A 20,387-nucleotide genomic window follows, 5' to 3' on the forward strand; every position below is an offset into this window, starting at 1 on the left:
TAAATTAAATGTATCAAATGGTTTACTTTGCATATCAGCTATTTGCACACTTGTATCTTTTATATGATAGTTATAGTCTATTTTTAATCCATATAATTCACGCTATCTGAACAAAGTCATAAAATAGTCACAAAGTCAGCTAAAATTATTTGGCTGAAGCAGCATCAAGACATCACCAGGACGAGATTATTTAAGTTTCTGTTCCTCAGGTTGCATTGCATACACATTCCTTATCAAATCGAGATTGTAGGTCCCTCAACACTGCCCGTGATTATAATATACAGCACACTAAACATACATGGTTGACACTTCTATGTCATTGTGTAAGGTCACTGAATCAACCCAGATAGCTCCACTTACGTTTCAGTGTTCTAAATGCACTTTGAATTCAATAGGTACCTGGTTATTACTATATTCCACGTGATTTGAGTTATGACTTTGAACCTTACCTCTAGTTACACAAGAGTTCTCCTTACTGCTGTTCTTAGCACCTTTTGTACACATCTTGACATAGCACTGAGTATCTCCAGAGGTCATTTGTTTCTGGAAATCAACTATCACACAAGTGCCAGAGAAATGTAACACCACGTCAACATAACACTGGGGGGGTGGGGGGGTCCTTTCCTCCACTTCTTTTGTTCCACTTTCCATCACGTTTATCTTCTTTTCTGCATTATTTCTAGCTTTTATCAAAACCGATTTGCTGAATTTTATTCTGTAATGCTATTTTATCTTTCTCGAACACTTCTTTGGAGCTTTCCTTAACCATTAGTAATCTTTAAGTGGTTGCACCCTCACATTTCAGGTGAAGTTCCATCTTCCAGATTAACCTATACAAGTTTGTTCAACTCCTCAGCAAGAACAATCCAATTATGGATTCTGGATTAATTTTGGAAGTATTGAGGAGATCGATTAACAATGTTGATTTTAGTCATGATAAGAAAGGATCACATGCTCATTTCCCCAAGAGTGTAAAATGCCAATAATACCATGTTGAGAAAAGAAAAACTAGAGTTCACTCCTCCCAGAGTCTACGAGCTGGATTTTAAAGCAGGCACCGTGACCCCAACAGTGCACCCATATGGGATCGCAAGCACGGCCATGTCCTCAGAGTGCTCATCAGCCCAACTTCTGAGGAGGAAGCCTCCCAACTGTCCACCTCCACATTTGGCGTCCTTAATAGCCTCCCGAGGGTGCAAGCTCAAGCAGAAGACCCTGAGCATAGTCAGGCCCCAGGCCTACTGGGAGAGATGACCACGGCTGAAGCAGGCAGGCCAGCACGAGGGTACCTCTGCATGGAGACACCCTGGGTTGCCTGCAGAGAAGTATTAAAATAAATGTGTCTGAATCTGGTGGGGCTATCATGGTAGGGGGGGAAAACCCTCCTCATGTCATGCCATTGATGGCTGTGATTGCACCATTTCATTCGCATGGCTCCGCCATTGGAGCAAGGAACCTCCAGTTTTGATGGCCACCTGACAAGAGGTTTACATACTGGTGGGGTGGGGGTGTGTGGAGTTTGGGGAGTGGAGGTTTAGGAGAGGGAACTCTCCGATATCGGAACAATACAACCATCATCACAGAAGCGGGGCCTTCTTTGCACTAAATAGCTGCTTGCTTCGATAGAGTGGGAAGCCCACCCAGATCCCAGTCCGTCCCTGGGAAATACTCCTGGAGGTGGGGCATCAAGGGGCCAACCCGATGCAGCGCCCGATTATCTTGCCAGCCGTCCAATCTCTAACCCCATCTCCACTGGGCTTGGAACATCCAGTCCTATCATTTTATAGGACTTCTTACTTAAGGCTATTCCTCACCTAAAATAAATCAACAATGTTTTACTAGCCCCAAGCCTCTAATCATTGTCCTTCACAAGTATCAATCCAATTTCATTTTAATGTAATCTACTCCAATCTAGTCTGTATCTCCATGATGACACCGGTGTTTTTAGGTCTTTAATCTATCTCAATGCTTTGCACTTTGATCACTGAATTACTTAACCAAAGATTAGTTACATCGGGCACATCTCATGATTGTCACACCACACAGGTTAAAATTTACACTGGAGATTTAGTTCTAGAAACCCACAATAAAGTTAATATGAGCACTGTGTGAGGGCCACAGATTTTTTTTCCCTTTCAGGTGTCAGTCATTAGAAGCCTTTTCTTAAACTTGGAAGTCAGTAGCAAACAGCTGCAGCCCCCTTCAGAGTCCATACATTTTCATTGTTTTGTACTCAGCTCCTCTTCAGGAATGAATATGCCATGCAGGTCAAGATGTAAATCAGCGCTAACTGAAGCACGGCCAAGTTCTTTAAACGTCTTGGCATCAAGTATAAGTAAAAATGAAGGTTTCCTGGCATCAGTAGAAACGATGGAAGAAAGTATAACACCTGAAAAAAAGTATTCCAAATGTAAGTCTTGACTTATTGCACATTTTGGGATCTTTTTAAAATATCCATTTTTGTGTTTTCACAAAGTGTTTTCTGCTGCCCATCGATACCACACCTAATCATAACTAAAATGGAAAATTCTGAAAATACTCCACAGGTCTTGCAGCATCTGAGGTGAGAGAATCAGAGTTAACGAGTGGAATTTAATGGTGGCCGCAATGGGTCCAGTCACTAGCTGCAGTGCTCATTCCTGGGAGCCCCTTTGGGAATAAGGCCCAATTACGCAGCCTGCTGTTGGGATTCCTGGGTCCTGCAGGGGAAGTTTTCCAATGGACTTCCTGAGGCAGAGCTGGACCAGTTGAAGCTGGACAGAAAATAAATGCACATCTACTTCACCTGGACTACTCAGTAAAAATTATCATTAAAATAAAATGGACAAGGCTTTCCATCACTAGCCATGACTCACAGCAGAGGGACTACCTCCCGTGGAAGTCTCATTTCTGGAAAGACAGAACGCCATACAATGTCAACCAACCTACCCTTGGAAGAAATCCTCCTTTAGATGTTTGAGTCTGGACTCGCACAAAACCATAATTTGTATTTTTACTTTGATTTGGCCCTATATCCCATTCTTTCCCTTCGCCCTCTTTCACTGTGGTGGACTTTGCAAAACCTCTTTTCTCTGTTTTGTGTGTGTGTGAAATAAACCAATCCTTTTTGTTTTATCTCATCTCGGGTTTTCTGTGGGAGGTATTTACAGAGGATTGGAGCACCCCAAATTTAAGGTTTATAAAGGAGGAAATAAAAACACATTTCTGTTTATGAACGGGTAGTGAGAGGTAAAATCGGGGCTTGCTAAATTAATCCCCCTCCTGTTAGCAACAGGATCAAATGTCCCTCTTCCAAGATCTAGTGGCCAATAGGGGCCAGGGCGGTGGCCACTACCAGGGGCCTAGACCATCGCTGGAGGGCCCCAGACCAAGGCGAGTAGGCAGGCTCACTGGGGACAGTAAGGGAGGCCCCAGGGGTTACAAGGGGAGGGCTGTCATTGTCAACGAGCTGGTTTTTCAAGAGTATCTCCATTTCCGCCACTGAGCCCGTCCATTGGGCACAGGCTACTCGAGGAGGATGCCCCCCTCCCTCACTATGCCACAGACATACTCACCAAGGTTGACCCACATGGCATGACCCTTGCCTGCCACTAGTTGAATACCAGTGGTGGTGGAATGAGACCCTTAAATGAATCTTCAGTAGCCTTTCCGTATGATCTGTTGATCTAAAATCCTCACACTGAAATCATTAACAGTACTTCTGTATCTCTATAGCCTGTAATCTTTGTCCTTCACAAATACAAAACCAGCTTAATTACTAATGTACCAATTGACCTAACACGATGATATAAAATCACTTTTTAACCGTTAATCTATCTCAATGTTTTGTACTTTGATTACAAAAATGGATGAATTCAATCAGACATTTTTATTGACTGCTTTATAATGGAAGTTTAAATTTGCATTGAACGTGAACTTAGTTGGGTGTGTGGGGACTGGGAAGGGGATGGGCTCATCACCCTGCACTGCCCCCCCACCCCATCAACCCAGTCTGCTTCCGCTGTGGCATTAAATTTCACCCAATGTTTCTGATTGATGGCCCTTCATCAGAACTGGTGAAAAATGAGAAATGCAACAGATTTTAAACAAACACAAAGTCAGGTAAAGTGGATGAGGAATATTAAAGCCAAGCTGACTCCTAGCTGTAAGGAAATCTAGTGCCAAACTCTTGTTGCAGCCATATCATAATTGATTGATTGATTTGATTTTATTGTCACGCCTACTGAGGTACAGTCCAGGCAGATCGTTCCATACATGAAAAAATATAGGACAGACATAAATACACAATGTAAATGCATAGACACAGGCATCGGATGAAGCCTATGGAGTGCAGTACTACTCAGTAGAGAAGATGTGTGAAGAGATCAGTTCAGTCCATAAGAGAGTCATTCAGGAGCTTGGTAACGGCGGGGAACAAGCTGTTTTTGAACCTGTTAGTGCGTGTTCCCTGCCGGATGGAAGAGAGAATAACCCTCTCTTATGTTGTCCGCTTTCCCAAGGCAGCGGGAGGTATAGGGGGGGGGGGGGGTCTTTGATTATGTTGCCCAATTTCCCAAGGCAGTTGGAGGTGTAGACATAGTCAATGGAAAGGAGGCGGTTTTGTGAGATGGACTGGGCTGTGTTCAGCAGCAAAAGTATGAAGTGAATTACTTTAAACCAGGACCACAGTTGCAATCTCAGTTCAAATAATAGTTACTATTTAATTCTTGTACAGCACCTACTGTTAATGGTTCTGTGTTGATACCTGCAGTTCGACTAGATCCATATTTTCTTTCTTTATTTGTCCCACTGCATCTCCTTCTGCCTTGTACCATCAGCCCGTTAGTCATTGAATGGCTCCTGTCCTCCACTCTATCTTTCGTTTTATCTCCTCTCCCCTTTTACTTTGTGCTTCCTTGTTCCGGTTTCCTCTGCATTCCCCACCAGAAGAAATGGTCCTTCATACCTATCCGGCTGAAGCCCAAAATAATTTGAAATGCCTCGATTAGATCACCCCTCCAATAATCTAAACAGAGGCAGACAAGCCAAGTCGATGCAATTTGTCTTCATTATTTAACCCCTCAAGCCTGGTTCTGGTGAATCGATGGTGTAGCCCACTCTAAGGCCCCAATCTGTCTTCCGAAGTTTCATCCTCAAAATTGGACATCGTGGGCGTCATTCTCTGACCCCCCCTGCAGGGTCGGAGAATCGCCCGGCGCCAGCGTAAATCCCGCCCCCGCCGTGGCCAGAATTCTCCGCCACCAGGGAATCAGCGGGGGCGGGAATCGCGGCGCGCCGGTCAGAGGGCCCCCTGCTGCGATTTTCCGGCCCGCGATGGGCCGAAGTCCCGCCGCTGACAGGCCGTTCCCGCCGGCGGGAATCAGAGCACCTCTGGTGCCGGCGGAAGCAGGCGCCGCGAGTGGGCACTGGGGGAGGGGGGGGGGGGGGGTGCGGGGGGATCTGACCCCGGGGGGTCCCCCCACGATGGCCTGGCCCGCGATCGGGGTTCACCGATCGGCGGGTGGGTCTGTGCCGTGGGGGCACTCTTTTTCTTACGCTGCCACCACGGCATCCACCATGGCGGAGGCGGAAGAGACCCCCTCCACCGTGCATGCGCCAGGGTGACGTCAGCGGCTGCTGACGCTCCGGCGCATGTGCGGACTCACGCCGGCAGGCGAAGGCCTTCCGGCCAGCTGTGGCACCGGTCATGGGGCGCCAACCACTTCGGCGCGGGCCTCGCCCCTAAAGGTGCGGAATTGGGGAGGCCCAATGCCGGAGTGGTTCTCGCCACTCCGGTACGCCGGGACCCCCCGGCCCGCCGGGTAGGGGAGAATCCCGGCCTGTGTTCCAGATAGGGTTTGACCAAGTGTCAGTAAAATTGCAACATAATTTCCTCACTTTGAAATTCGAACACACCTCTTTCCACGATGCTTGCGCCCTCTTCAGAAAATTCAGCTTGACCAGTCAGGTACGGCCTACCTTTCACAAATCCACGCTGACTCCCTTGGATATTTGTCCAAGTCATTAATCACTGCTGATAGATTCCAGTAATTTCCCACAACTGATGGTAAACTGACAGCTCCCTCATTACCCTCGGCCGCTTCTTAAATAACTGAGTGACAGGCCAACGACACTAACCCACGACAGCTATTGCAGGGCCTACACAAGATCACAGGCTAGAAAGCCAGGCGGAATATCTGGGGCTGGAGCATCCTGACCCGATGATCTGATCAAGTTCTGTTCCCGGTTTGAGCAATCAGCCAATGTATCAGTGCCACTCACCCCAACAGCCCTGGACACACCGATACCCACATTACATCCTCAGAGGTAAGAGCTGTATTCTTGAAAGTGAATCCGCGGAAAGCGACGGGCCCCGACGGCGTCAACTCTTAGCCTCAGGATCAGGGAATCCCGCCCTGGGATTGTCGTGCCTTTGACATGCATATCAACATATGAAGTAGGCCATTCAGCCCCTCAGGAGTGCTCTACCATTTGATAACATCACGGCTAATCTGATTTTCACCTCAACTCCACTTTTTTGTCTACCCACTATTCCCTTTGACTCCTTGTCAATCAAGAATCTATCAAACCTGGCTCACATATTTCCCTTCGAAAGTTGCAGTCAGGGTCCCACAACAGCTAAAGAAGCCAACTTGTATAGTCAAACAGGTTCTGTCTATTTCAGACAGAAATGCTTTTAAAGGTTTGCCCAGAGGTTAGTTTGGGACGATCAAAGTCTTCAATATATTTTCCACTGCTGGTAGTCAGGTTTTCAAGAGACAGATGGATGATGCAGGAATAAAACAGTTCAAAATTTTCAAATCTCATTGAAAAAAAAGTAGGAATATCGGTACCAGTAGTACTGGAGTTCCATTTTCAGATACACAAAACTAATTGGGACAGTCGGTACACTTCATTTCCCAATTCTACTCCTTGGCTAATCGTTGAAATAATCGTTGAAGCCCAAATTACCTCCAGCGTCGTTCAGCCACATTTTGAATATCTCATCTGCTTCTGTCTTTACATTCCACACTGCCCAACAGATAATTTGGTTTCAAATCCATTTATTCATGTGTCTGTTCGCTGGCCCTATCTCCCCATACGGTTTAATTTCAAACTCTATTCTGGAAGTAATCGCAGTATATTTCATCCACTCCCCTATCCACTTTTCTTACAGACTGTAGAGTTTCATTTTTTCCCCCTTTAAACCTCACTGGAACAAGTGCAAAGTTATTCACTTCGTTATTCACTTAAATGGACAGGGGTTGGGAAGTGCAGGTGTCCAAAGGGACATGGCTGTCTTTGTTCTTGAGTCACTCAAAGTTTGCATGCAGCTGCAGCAAGAGATTAGGAAGGCAAATAACCTGTTAACATTTTTCGCAAGGGAATTTAAGTACAGAAGTCTTGCAGCCTCTTCCCCACTGTTCCCAGACTCCTAAACCACCCTCCTATGGACTGATCTAGTTAATACTACACTCCTGTATGTTTCACCTGATGCCTGTGTCTATTTATTTACATTGTGTACCTTGTGTTGCCCTTTTCCATATTTTCTTTTCATGTACTAAATGATCTGTTTGAGCTGCACGCAGAAAAATACTTTTCCCTGTACCTCAGTACACGTGACAATATACAAATCCAATCCAATTGTATAGAACCTTGGTGAGACCTCACTTAGAGTATTGTGCATAGTTTTGGTCCCCTTATCTAGGGAGGGATATACTTGTCATTGAGAGAGGGCAACGGAGGTTCACCAGATTAATCCCTGGGATGGTGAGATTGATTTATGAGGAGAAATTGAGAAGACTGGGTTCATATTCCCTAGAGTGTCGAAGAATGAGGAGTGCTTCATTGAGACTTACAAAATTCTTACAGGGCATGACAGGGGAGATGTTGATTAGATGTTTCCCCTGGCTAGTTAATCTAAAAACACAGGACATAATCTTAGGATAAGGAGTAGACGATTTAAGACGGAGATGAGGAGGAATTTATTCAGCCAGAGGGTGGTGAATCATTGGAATTCTCCATCCCAGAGCACTGTGAAAGCTCAATTGTTCAATGGGGCAAGGCTTCGGGAATCTGAGGTGCAAAGGGACTCAGGAGTCCTATTTCAGGATTCTCTTAAGGTTAACATGCAGGTTCCGTTGGCAGTTAGGAAGGCAAATGCAATGTTAGCATTCACTTCAAGACAGGGCAGCATGGTGGCGCAGCATTTAGCACTACTGCTGCGCAGTCCCAGGTTCAATCCCGGCTCTGGGTCACTGCCCATGTGGAGTTTGCACATTCTCCCCGTGTTTGTGTGGATTTCACCCCCACAACCCAAACATGTGCAGGATAGGTAGATTGGCCACGCTAAATTGCCCCTTAATTGGAAAAAATGAATTGGGTACTCTAAATTTATTTTTTTTAATCATTCATTTCGAGAGGGATAGAATACAAGAGCAGGGATCTACTTCTGAGGCTGTATAAGGCTCTGGTCAGACTCCATTTAGAATATTGTGAGCAGTTTTGGGCCCCGTATCTAAGGAAGGATGTGCTGGCCTTGGAGGGGATCCAGAGGAGGTTCACAAGGATGATGCTGAGAATGAAGGGCTTGTCATATGCGGAGTAGTTGAGGATTCTGGGTCTGTACTCAATGGAATTTGGAAGGATGAGGGGGGAGTCTCATTGAAAATTGCGGAATTCTGAGAGGCCTAGATAGAATGGACGTGGAGCAGATGTTTCCACAAGTAGGAGAGACTACAACCCAAGGCACAGCCTCAAACTGAAGGGACAATCCTTTAAAACTGAGATAAGGAGAAATTTCTTCAGCCAGAGGATGGCGAATCTGTGGAACTCATTGCCGCAGAAGGCTGCCAAGTCACTGAGTGCCTTTAAGACAGAGATAGACAGGTTCTTGATTAACAAGGGAATCAGTGGTTACGGCGAGAAGAAAGGAGAATGGGAATGAGAAACAGATCAGCCATGATCGAATGGCAGAGCAGATGCAATGGGCTGAATGGCCTAATTTTGCTCCTCTGTCTTATGTTTAAAACAGAAATCGATAGGTTTCTGGAGATTCATGACATCAAAGGATGCAGATAGCGCGGGGTAGTGCTGTTGTGATAGATGATCTAATTGACTGGCTGAGCAGGCTTGGATGGGTTGAATAGCCTATTCCTGTTCCTATATTCCTCGAACCCTCTTCCAATACTTATGCTGTATTAACTGCTACCACTGTGGAGTTGCTTTGGATTAAGGAACCGTTACCGTCATCCTCATCTTCAGCTTTTGGAGTTTTGACGAACACTGGTTCTGCTGGCCAGCAATGTTCTTCCATCCACTCAAGGCAGCTTCTGGTCTGGATATCGCATTTCAATATCTGAAAGAAGAGTTTTAAAAATATATACATTTACAACAGCATGCAGAGAAAACGTAGCCCTAGTAAGACATTTTCCATATCAAATGAATAAACCTTATTGCAAAACAAAACTTCAGCAAAATAAGAAAGAAAATTCAGTCAGTCCAGCAGGAGGGAGTAGCTGGGATGGACAAACCCTGTACATAAACATATATTCCAGTCACAGTGTGTAACAACCTGACACATGGACACACAGAGTAAGCACTGCAGCCTAAAGGTTTAGCTTCACCACCACCCCTGCCCCTCCGCACGCATCCTAAAAATGCAACAGTAACCAAGAAAGCAAAACACGTTTTTCCATCTAAAGGATATTGCTCCTACCATCAAGCATTTTAAGTTATTAAAATTCTGTCTCTGAAATTTATTAATTTTAGTTGCATTTGGGGGTCAGTTAGTTTTGCATGGATGGCGAGGGGATGGTGAGACGTGATTGGGGCAAATATAACTTCTAGGCTTTATGCCAATCATCCTCTACTTGTTCCAGGAACAAAGTGTACAGGAAGTGGCTGCCAGCCCCTTAAAAGATGAGGTTGTCCTTGGGCTGTCAGTATGAAGGTAGGTGAGGTACATTGTGAGGGTCCTGTGGAGAGAAGGTGGATCAGGGCCCTGGGAGAACATGACTTTTCTGCTGGCACCTGGAGTAACAAAATCACGCCCGTCGGGGTCTCTAACTCAACCTGTTTCTTTACTTTTGAGTTACGCATAATTTACGTCTCCTACCAGCGTAGAACCAACACCGAGAATTGTGGGTCGTTATGCAAATATGGTTTGACATAAAATCTGCATTAGCATTTGTACTTCTGGTGGATCTTGAAGCAGTTCAAAGTAGAATGAAATCTGTTTTACAGTCAAGGGCAGAAACCAAATTCTGCAATTTTCCTTTTCCTGGGCAGGCCAAATGATGGATTATGTAGCTAAGTGGCAAAAATATTATGCTCTTTGGGATAATGCTTCGAAGTCCCAAAATTCAGATAATTATGAGACTTATTACATGCATTTAACCCAAGTAACTTTGCATGTACTGCCAAGACAAAAAAAATTGACTCACTCTATGATGCCACAACACCAACGTTCGCACAGGATGGACAATCAACTTTCGAGCAAACCCACTTCCCTCCCAAAAAGACAAATCAACCCTTTCCAGTTAGGCTTCCAGAGAAACCAAGGGCACGATCTAACGGCCTCGTCACACCCTATTCGGGTGAGATATTTCTCACGAGATTTACAGTGCTCGTTGTGCCTCGCGAGATTATGATAGTAAAGCTCACTTAAATGTGTTCATGCCAGAGCTACCCAAGGTGCTAGGTCTAGTGGCCTGGCTTGGAGACCCCGAGCGGGCGCTGTTTAGCACTGGTTTCCACAAATGTGCACCAGGCGTACCGACTCATTGCTGGGAGGAGTGGAGGGTGTTTCCCAGGCGATCAGAGGCCCCTAGGGAAGGAGGGAAGGATCATCCCAGGTGATCGGAGGCCCCCAGGTGATCAGATTCTGGGTCGGGTTGAACCCTGGCACTCCTGATGCCACCTGGGCACCCTGGAACTGCCATAATGGGAAGGGAACTGCGATGGTGCCAGGTTGGTAGTGCCAAGGCGCCATCTTGCCCATGCCAGGGATCGGGCCTGGGAGTGTCCTGTCCTAATGGGGTGGGTGGGGAAGGGGGGGTCTTGAGTATCCCCTAATTGGTAAGTTTGGGCATTGGGGGCATCTGGAGGATACAGTGGGGAGGGGTCCTGAGATCGAGTCACCATTTAAAAATGGCACCCCAATCTCTTACTGCACTGGAGAGCTGAGCTCATTAGTGCAGGAAATGAGCCTAAGTGCAGCCTCGGCAGTCCGTTTCTCGCTGAGGCCCTAAAATGTAACATAGTCCCGGCACTGTAAATTCCGGGAAACGCCTCATTAAACGTGTGCGAAGCGGGACTCTGTTTCATTTTCATTAAATCGTACCCCAAGTCCACATGGAGGTGACATTAGAATAGAATCCATACTGTGCAGAAGGTCATTCGGCCATCGGGTCTGCTCCAATCCTCCGAAAGAGCACCCTACCTAGGCCCGATCCCCTGCCCTATCCCCGTAAACTCACCTTACCTTTGGACACAAAGGGGCAATTTAGCATGGCCAATCCACCAAACCTACAGATCTTTGGACTGTGGGAGGAAACTGGAGCATCCTGAGGAAACCCACACAGACACGGGGATGTGGGTGATATGCATCACTGTATGTACACAAGGGGTTAATGTAAATACACTACAACTAAGTAAACACTAGAGGAGCACCGGAGATGTCATGACATGCAGACATACAGCTAATGAACACATAGAACAGGTCACGACCAATGGGCAGTCAAGACACCCAGAGGTGACACTACCACAAGAGGGCATTATAAAACCTATATATAAAAGGGCAGGGCAGACATTCTCTTTCTCTTTCCACAGGCGACACTTAGAGAGAAAGACAGGGGCAGATCAGAAGCATCACACCCACCACGTGGCTTAGAGCAGACTGGTTAATTAGTCTGAGTTACTATAGCAAGATTAGCAGGAGAGTCAAACTCATAGAGAACTGTGCTAATGGTTCAATGAATCACATTGAACTTACTTCAAAGTCTGGAGTATCTTTTGGTCAAAGCTGGATCGAGTTGCAGCCTGTGATATCCCAGAGTACATAACACATCAGGCGAGAACATGCAAACTCTAGACTTGCAGTCACCCAAGGTCGGGGGCAGCACGGTGACGCAGTGGTTAGCAACCTCATGGCGCCGAGGACCCGGGTTCATTCCCCCCCCCCTCCCCCGAGTGGAGTTTGCATACTCTCCCCATGTTTGCATGGGTCTCACCCCCACAACCCAAAAAAGATGTGCAGGTTAGGTGAATTGGCCACGCTAAATTGTTCTGTAATTTGAAAAAGAATTGGGTACTCTAAATTTTTTAAAAATGTGTTCACCCAATGTCAGAATCAAACCTGGGCCCCTGGCGCTGAGAGGCAACAGTGCTAACCACTATGCCACCGTGCCCACCTTGGATCCTGTGGAAACTGGTAAGTGAAGGCGTAACCTTTGCTGCAGTGTTTGCAGTTACAGGTGATCGTTCATCCCCGTAGGGAGAACGTAATAGTGGGGAAGACAGACAAATGTCAACGAATATACTTACTGACTCAAAATTATCCCATTTGTAAAAATCAAAATTTGTTGCCATTTATGAAGAAATCACTAGTAACTCAATGCTAGTCACTTGCATTCTCCATTTTCTCTTTGCCAGTCTCATGTATATATTTAATATTCTACCTTTGTCGGAATTGGTTGCCACTGAACTTTAGATGCATAAATGTATCTGTACTTTCTGCCATTGTAATCATAATTTATCCGCGGTAGTTCTATACCTGGAAAACAAACAAATATATTGTGAAATCTATTTTCTTCACTTTGATTAATTTACGGTTGAGTATTTCAGCAAATATATATTTCACAATAATTTAATCTTTGAACATACAGATGAACTGCCAAGGGTCAATTTTGTGTTATTTCATTCATGTACCTTTGTGCTTGGGAAAGTCCTGTTCACCCATCACTCTAGTGCTGCTGACCTATCCTGGCCCCAATAAAGTAATGTTTCAATTAAAGGTCTCACCTTTGTTTTCAAATCTCTCCGCGGCCTTGTCCTTCCCTATCTCTGTTAACTTCTTCAACCCTGCAACCCAGTAAGATACCTGCACTCCTCTAAATCTGGCCTCTTGTGCACCTTGATTTAAATCACTGGCAGTCATGCCTTCTGCTGCAAGGCCCTAAACACTGGAATTCCATTGCTAAAACTCCTCATCTTGTCTCTCTTTCCATCTTTAAAATGTCCTTAAGGTCTCTCTCTCTGACCAAACCTTTGCAATCTACTTTAATAGCACTCTTGGGAAGTGCCCTGTGATATTTTAGGATGTTAAAATGTTAGGGACAATGTACAACTTTAAGTTTCATTTATACTTGCGTATTATACTTGTGAGGGGCTGGTTTAGCACACTGGGCTAAATCGCTGTTTTTTAAAGCAGACCAAGGCAGTCCAGCAGAACGGCTCAATTCTCATACCAGCCTCCCCGAACAGGCGCCGGAATATGGCGACTAGGGGCTTTTCACAGTAACTTCAATGAAGCCTACTCGTGACAATAAGCGATTTTCATTTCATTTTTCATTAATAAATGTTAAACATGGATCCAGTTTCATTTAGAGTATTTTGTGAGCTTGGTGCCAGGAAGTCTGGAGGCCCTGTTTGTATTTTTAATGAAATTGTACAAACCTTGATGTGAAGCGTTGGGTTAGAAAGAGATTAGTGATTTTTCAAAAAAGGAGAAAATACTGTGCTGCCTAGTGACAGAGGTGCAGGAACACACAGGCACAGCGAAAGACAGAAGGGCGGTTCAGTTTGTGTGTGAACTCTAGTAAAGAAATCCTGCAAGACTGCTGGGAATCTGCGTTTAGGGAACTCATGTTTGTTCTGAAGTTAAAGTAATAGTGATGTCAAATTATGGCTTTGAGTGCCTCAGGGAGGGAGACGTGTTGGGGGAAAACAGTGAATGCTCAGAAGTGTACCGGAAGCAAACCAGATTGCAACTGAGCCTGTCCAAGCAATTAACCTTGGTGTTGAAATAGTGGTAAATCTTCACTGAAGGTTTGCATCTGTGAGCATGTTGCTGGGATAAAAGGGACATTTTTCTGGGGCAGGATTCTCCGTTAGCCGATACCGAAACCGGGAAAAGCAATTGGGCGGAGAATCGGTTCTGACGCCAAAATCGCGACAGGTGCCGATTTGACACCAAATCGCAATGCTCCAGCACCTCGACAGCAGCGTCAAAGCGTTCCGGAACGCACGTACAGTAGACACCGTTTACATATCATTAGTGGGCCTGACCTGGTATTCTTCGAGGCCCCTGCAATTCTCCGCCTCGGATGAGCCGATTTCCGGACGGCGTGGTTCACTAGTGCTTTTAAAAATCATGAAACCGGTGTGGCAGCTGCTGAGGGAGAGAGGGCATACGGAAAGTATTCAACATCGCCATAGTGTGCTGACAGTTGTGCCGCTGGTTGGGCGGCTTCTGCCAGGGTCGGTGGGAGGAGTGGGGGGCGGTCAGGAGGTGAGCTGTGGGGTCGAGATAAATGGACAGGGAATACCATTGCTGTAGCTGGCAGGGCAGCCATGCAGTTGCGCACTCCGCTAACAGCCCACTTTGAACTTAGTGCCACGGATTGTATACGTGTCCCAACCAGGGCACCTCCCTGTGTGCCCTATGGCCCCAGCCAACCCATCAACTGTATGGGCATGCTCCAGCGTAACCAGTGCCATCTTGTGGCTAGGATGAGCGTGTGTGGGGATTGTAATGTGTGTGTGTGGCCGCAGCTTGTCAGCCTCCCGAGTGCCAATCATGGACCTGGCGAATCCTGCACCGTTTTTCATTGGAATCAATTGTGTTCCACACGGCCTGGTGCTAGCCTCTCAATGGTAGCGGAATCAGTCCGGGCGCACGCCAGTTTTTCTGTCATAAAAGTCCAGGGATTTTGCACTGGCGTCAACACTTAGTGTCAGAATGGAGAATCCCGCCCTGGAGTTGGCATTGATATCTTTCCAACATTTTTGACAAGTGTGATATAGTTCATTTTTCTTGTTTAATAAACGGTTTATGCTTGGTGTTAAAAGTATACTGGCAGACTCTTGTGAATGTGTTCAGCACCTGACCTCCACGGTTCCTAAAAAAAAAGCTCGGATTTGTCAAGCCGCATCTTACTTAGAGATTCAAATTTTCCAATATTAACATCAGCTGGGATTGTAACAAAATATATCATAGAATGCAAGTTATTGCTGTTACCTTCAAATAACACTTCAGGCTTGCAGTACACATGTTCATCGTTTTCCTTCAGTGCATATGCCTTTGTGTCTTGAAGTCTGACAATATTTGTACCCAAATCTGTGTTCTACAAAGATAATAAACACTTAAAATTGAGTTTCCCTTGTATTTTCTCCCTTTCAGCCCAATTCCAAAGATAAATAGCTAATTCCAGAATTTTCTGTTTTATTTTATGTTTACAGCATTTGTAGTATTTTGCTTTTGTGTTGCTTTTGAATAATTTTCTCATCAAAGCCTTTGCTAAGTGTTGGAACCACATGAATAACGTTGTTTGTGCACTCCCACCATGAAGCTTGACCATCCCAGTACAATTTATTTTTCAGTAAACTTAATGGACAAAATAAATTCGAAATGTACAAGCAGGAACTGACAAAACCTTTGTGGTGACATTGGTATCTTTATTGCAACAGTATTTCTTCAAACCCCATACACCATTCCATGTCCACCCAATTCCTTCCATTTGTCTCTTATCATCCCTATCCATCTAGATCTCCTCCGGAGGTACCTGGCATCACATATGTAAGGCTTCAGCCAATACTATTCATTCCACATGATATCAAGAAATGGCTGAAGGTACTGGAGACTGCAAAGGCTATACGCCCTGATAACATTCCGGCAATAGTACTGAAGACTTGAGCTCTAGAACTTGCCACACTCCTAGCCAAGCTGTTCCAGTGCAGCTACAACACTGGCATCGACCCAGCAATGTGGAAAATTGTCCAGCAGTCTCCTACACACAAGGAATCGGACAAATCCAACCCAGCCAATTACCACCCTATCAGTCTACTCTCCATCATCTGCAAAGTGATGGAAGGACTCATCAACAGTGCTACCAAGTCGCATTTACTCAGCAATACCCTGCTCAAAGGCGCTCAGTTTGGGTTCCGCCAGGGTCACTCAGCTCCTGACCTCATTACAGCCTTACTTCAAACATGGACAGAAAAGCTGAATGCCAGAGGTGAGGTGTGAATTACTGCCCTTGGCATCAAAGCAGCATTTGACCGAGTATGGCATCAAGGAGCCCTAGCTAAACTGGAGTCTATGGGAATCAGGGGGCAAACACTCTGCTGATTGGAGTCATACCAAAGGAAGATGGCTGTGGTGGTTGGAGGTCAATCATCTCAGCTCCAGGACATCACTGCAGGAGTTCTTCGGGATAGTGACCTAGGCCCAACCATCTTCAGCTGCTTCATCGATGACTTCCCTACCATCATAAACTCAGATATGATGATGTTTGCGGGTGACTTCACAATGTTCAGCACCATTCGCGACTCCTCAGATAATGAAGCAGTCCATGTCCAAATGCAGCAACCTGGACAATATCTAGGCTTGGGCTGACAAGCAGCTACTTACATTTGTGCCACACAAGTGCCAGGCATGACCATCTCCTACAAAAAAGAGGATCTAACCATTGCCCCTTGGCATTCAATGCAATTACCATCGTTGAAACACTGACAATCAACATTCTGGGGGTTACCATTGATCAGAAACTGAGCTGGACTAACCATATTAATACTGTGGCTACCAGGGAAGGTCATAGGCTAGGAATCCTACGGCACGTAACTCACCTCCTGACTCCCCCAAAGCCTGTCCACCATCTACAAGGCACATGTCAGGGACGGAATGGAATACTCTCCCGTTGCCTGGATGAGTGCAGTTCCGACAACACACAAGAAGCTTGATAACATCTAGGACAAAGCAGCCCGCTTGATTGGTCCTTCCACAAACAGTCAATCCCTCCACTGTCGATGAACAGTGGCAGCCATGTGTACCATCTACAAGAGTAACTCACCAAGAGCACTGCAGTAACTCACCAAGGTTCCTTCCACAGCACCTCCCAAACTCATGATCACTACCATCTAGAAGGACAAGAGCAGCAGATACCTGAAACCCCCCACCTGGAGGCTCCCCTCCAAGTCACTCACCACGCTGAATTGGAAATATATCACTGTTCCTTCACTGTCACTGGGACAAAATCCTGGAACTCCCTCCCTAACAGCAGGGTGGATGTACCTACACCTGAAGGACTGCAGAGGTTCAAGAAGACAACTCACTACCATTCTGAAGGGCAACTAGTAATGGGCATTAAATGCTGGCTTAACCAGCGACGTCCACATCCCGTAAATGAATCCCATCCTGCTTTTTCTTTACATCTGCTCAAATATGGACAAGTGATAATTACTTACAAGATGCAGGAACACATCAAATAAAATATTTTCCATCACTTATGACTGATCCTTATGTGCTTCTGGCTCAGGTCAATGCAGTAGTGGGCACCCAATCTATGTATGCATTGCCCACTGCCAAATTGATGGGATCCTTCTTCAATGTCCCAGGCAGATGCCTGAATTAGACATCAGTCCCGTCAAATATGTAAATTAGAGGCACAGTACTTATTAAAGAATCCATTTGAGAAATTAATCGCGGGAAATTGACACAGGCGGTTGTGGCCCAGCTCAGTCAGATTCTTCCATGGCCAGTCCTTGAGGTAAATATTAACATTTTTGTTTTAAGGAGACACTTTCCTGTGGAACTAGGAGAAGCAGAAGCGTTCCCTGATCCAATCTCCCCCTCGCAGGCCTTATCTGATGGCCACTACCCGACAAGGTATTAAAGCTTCTTGATCATGCTGCCTACACAATTACGCCAAAAGGGTCTAAGGCCCAATTTCCGCCGACTCACAGGGATACGTTTGGAGCCAGAATGAAAACAGGCCCAGGTGAAATTTTACCCCACTGATTTTTAGTCACACGGTGTCTCCAGTCGCAGATGGAACCCGAACACGAGCTTGCTTAATAACCTCTTGAACACTTTGTTTGCCAGCCAGGAAATTGGCAGGTTTCTTGTTGCCAACGCGATTTGAGTATGAAATTAGTTTGTCAATTTTAAAATGAGAACGGCGGGGGTGGGGGGGTGCGGTTGTTCGCATTCATTCTGCCCCCTGCTGGCTTGATCCCTGCTCCGGGTTATAGTCAACACAGATAATGCTGTACTTCTGAGCAATGAAATCCCTCACCTTAATAAACACAAACAGCCCCACTCCCCTCGAGAGAGAGCACTCAACAAGTTCAATCCCCGCGAGAGATTTTTAAAAAGTTTTTCCTACTTGGAGGTTTTGTACTTGGAAGCTTCAATATTAAAGTTGTGTTTACATTGATTTTTAAAAAGTTTATAACATAGAAAAACAGAATCCTATTTTGCAGGACTGGAATGCAGCATGGTTACTGAGAGTAAGTAATACATGTTCTCTGAGAACCGTTTGATTGCTCTGCCAGTTCAACTGAGTTCCCTGTACAATCCTAATTTATTGTACGGAAATGCCTGAACTTTTACCTTGTCGTGTTCCACAGGGATTGCAAATCTCTTGCACAATGGAAGACTGGAGCTTTTGCCTTGTGCTTCAAATATACTGTCAGGCGAAGTCATATTTTCTAAATAGAACATTTCATACAAACTGTTGTCTTCATATGCAATGATATCAAAGACAACGTGATTGTCTTCCTCATACGCGTTGGCATGGTGGTAAACGACTAGTGCATCCGTGTAGAATTTTGTGGGTAAAGCCTTCTTTGTTTTTCTGTTTATGATATGAATGTAAGTCTGAAAAACATAGAATTGATATCATTGCAAATTCAAGAAAACAAAGTTGAAACATTTTCTGCTGTTCCTCCGTTGACAGGACTCATATCTCTGAATCACAAGATTTTGAATTTGATCATGCCCAGAATTTGATCTAACAATCTAAGGCAGTATAATACTAGAGAACCAGTAAGTTGGCAGAGAGTATGGTGATACAATAAATTGAGGCAATGTCTGCCTGTTTAGGTGAATGGCAAAGATCCTATAATAAAGTTGCTGTATTTTCTGCCTTTGATGGGCTATTTTATAGATGTCTGTCCTCCTGATCATGTGACTCGCAGGTTTAAAATTAAAAGCAGAGCAACTTCTTGGAAAGCCACAAGCCAGGTAAAATCCAGTGTACCAGTCCACCAAAGGACAGAGTAGAGTTCACCTGAGGGTGCAGAATCCTGGAGCAGAAATTTACTCAGTCTTAGCTGCCCCCCCCCCCCCCCCCCACACACACACATATCTTTCCCTTCACAAATTCCCCTAACAAAGTGTGTGGCGGCTGCTTTCTCAGCCTGTACACTTCTCAAGGAATTTGCAGAACTTTTGGTGGGTAGGTGCCATAGCTGCTCCCCTAGCAGCACCAGCACTGAAGGCAATTTCCCTAACCCTGGAGTGCCACCTGAGGTCAGCAGCAGAACTTCTTGGTAGGTCCATCCGGGCGCTTCTGTTGGGATGCAACCTCCACTGATTTGCTATCTCATGATGCATAGGGAAAAACAAAAGACTTTGACCATTCAGCAGTGAGCCATTATATAAGAGTCTGTATTTTCAAGTTGAGTTTTCTCCTGACTTTTAATAAAGAACAAGGTGGGCAGCACAGTGGCACAGTGGTTAGCATTGCTGCCTACGGCGCTGAGGACCCGGGTTTGAATCCTGGCCCTGGGTCACCGTCCGTGTGGAGTTTGCACATTCTCCCCGTGTCTGCGTGGGTTTCACCCCCACAACCCAAAGATGTGCAGGTTAGGTGGATTAGCCACACTAAATTGCGCCTTAATTGGAAAAATAATTGGGTACTCTAAATTTATTTAAAAAAATAAAGAACAAGGTATTCAATTAGTTTAAACCTGTTGTTTATTTATGCTACCAAGCATTTCTCTTTTGCTATTTATTAAGTAAGTTGAAGAACTTATAATTTAGTCACACGGTCCAATGTTGAGGAAATCATGTGGCAAACATCTAATTCATCTGAGATAACATCCAATGTCAAGGATTTGATTGGAAGCGAAGACTCATTTGAGATGGTAGTTAATGGTGATAACTTGAGTGTAAAAAATGCAACAGCTTCATGGCTCTATCATGTGTGCAAAATGTTGACCAAACGTATCTGCATTTTAACGGACAATATGATGGGTGTGGCAATTACTTCAGATAAGCTGGGGGCATGGTAGCATAGTGGTTAGCACAATTGCTTTACAGCTCCAGGGTCCCAGGTTCGATTCCCGGCTTGAGTCACTGTCTGTGCAGAGTTTGCACTTTCTCCCGTGTCTGCGTGGGTTTC

General features: G+C 45.3%; 1 protein-coding gene across 1 annotated transcript in view; it reads right to left on the reverse strand.

The window, feature by feature from the left end:
- LOC119971163 (beta,beta-carotene 15,15'-dioxygenase-like) overlaps positions 1-20,387 on the reverse strand; it is a 43,022-nt gene continuing 22,635 nt past the window's right edge. Inside the window, exons 8-12 of the mRNA XM_038806359.1 lie at positions 18,593-18,859; positions 15,221-15,326; positions 12,660-12,754; positions 9,226-9,337; positions 1-2,389 (exon numbers count right to left, since the gene is read on the reverse strand). Of these exons, the coding sequence (XP_038662287.1) occupies positions 2,220-2,389; positions 9,226-9,337; positions 12,660-12,754; positions 15,221-15,326; positions 18,593-18,859 (750 nt within the window). The 3' untranslated portion in view covers positions 1-2,219. The remainder of the gene's footprint in view (positions 2,390-9,225; positions 9,338-12,659; positions 12,755-15,220; positions 15,327-18,592; positions 18,860-20,387) is intronic.

Source organism: Scyliorhinus canicula, chromosome 9, assembly GCF_902713615.1.
Source record: "Scyliorhinus canicula chromosome 9, sScyCan1.1, whole genome shotgun sequence".
NCBI lineage: Eukaryota > Metazoa > Chordata > Chondrichthyes > Carcharhiniformes > Scyliorhinidae > Scyliorhinus > Scyliorhinus canicula.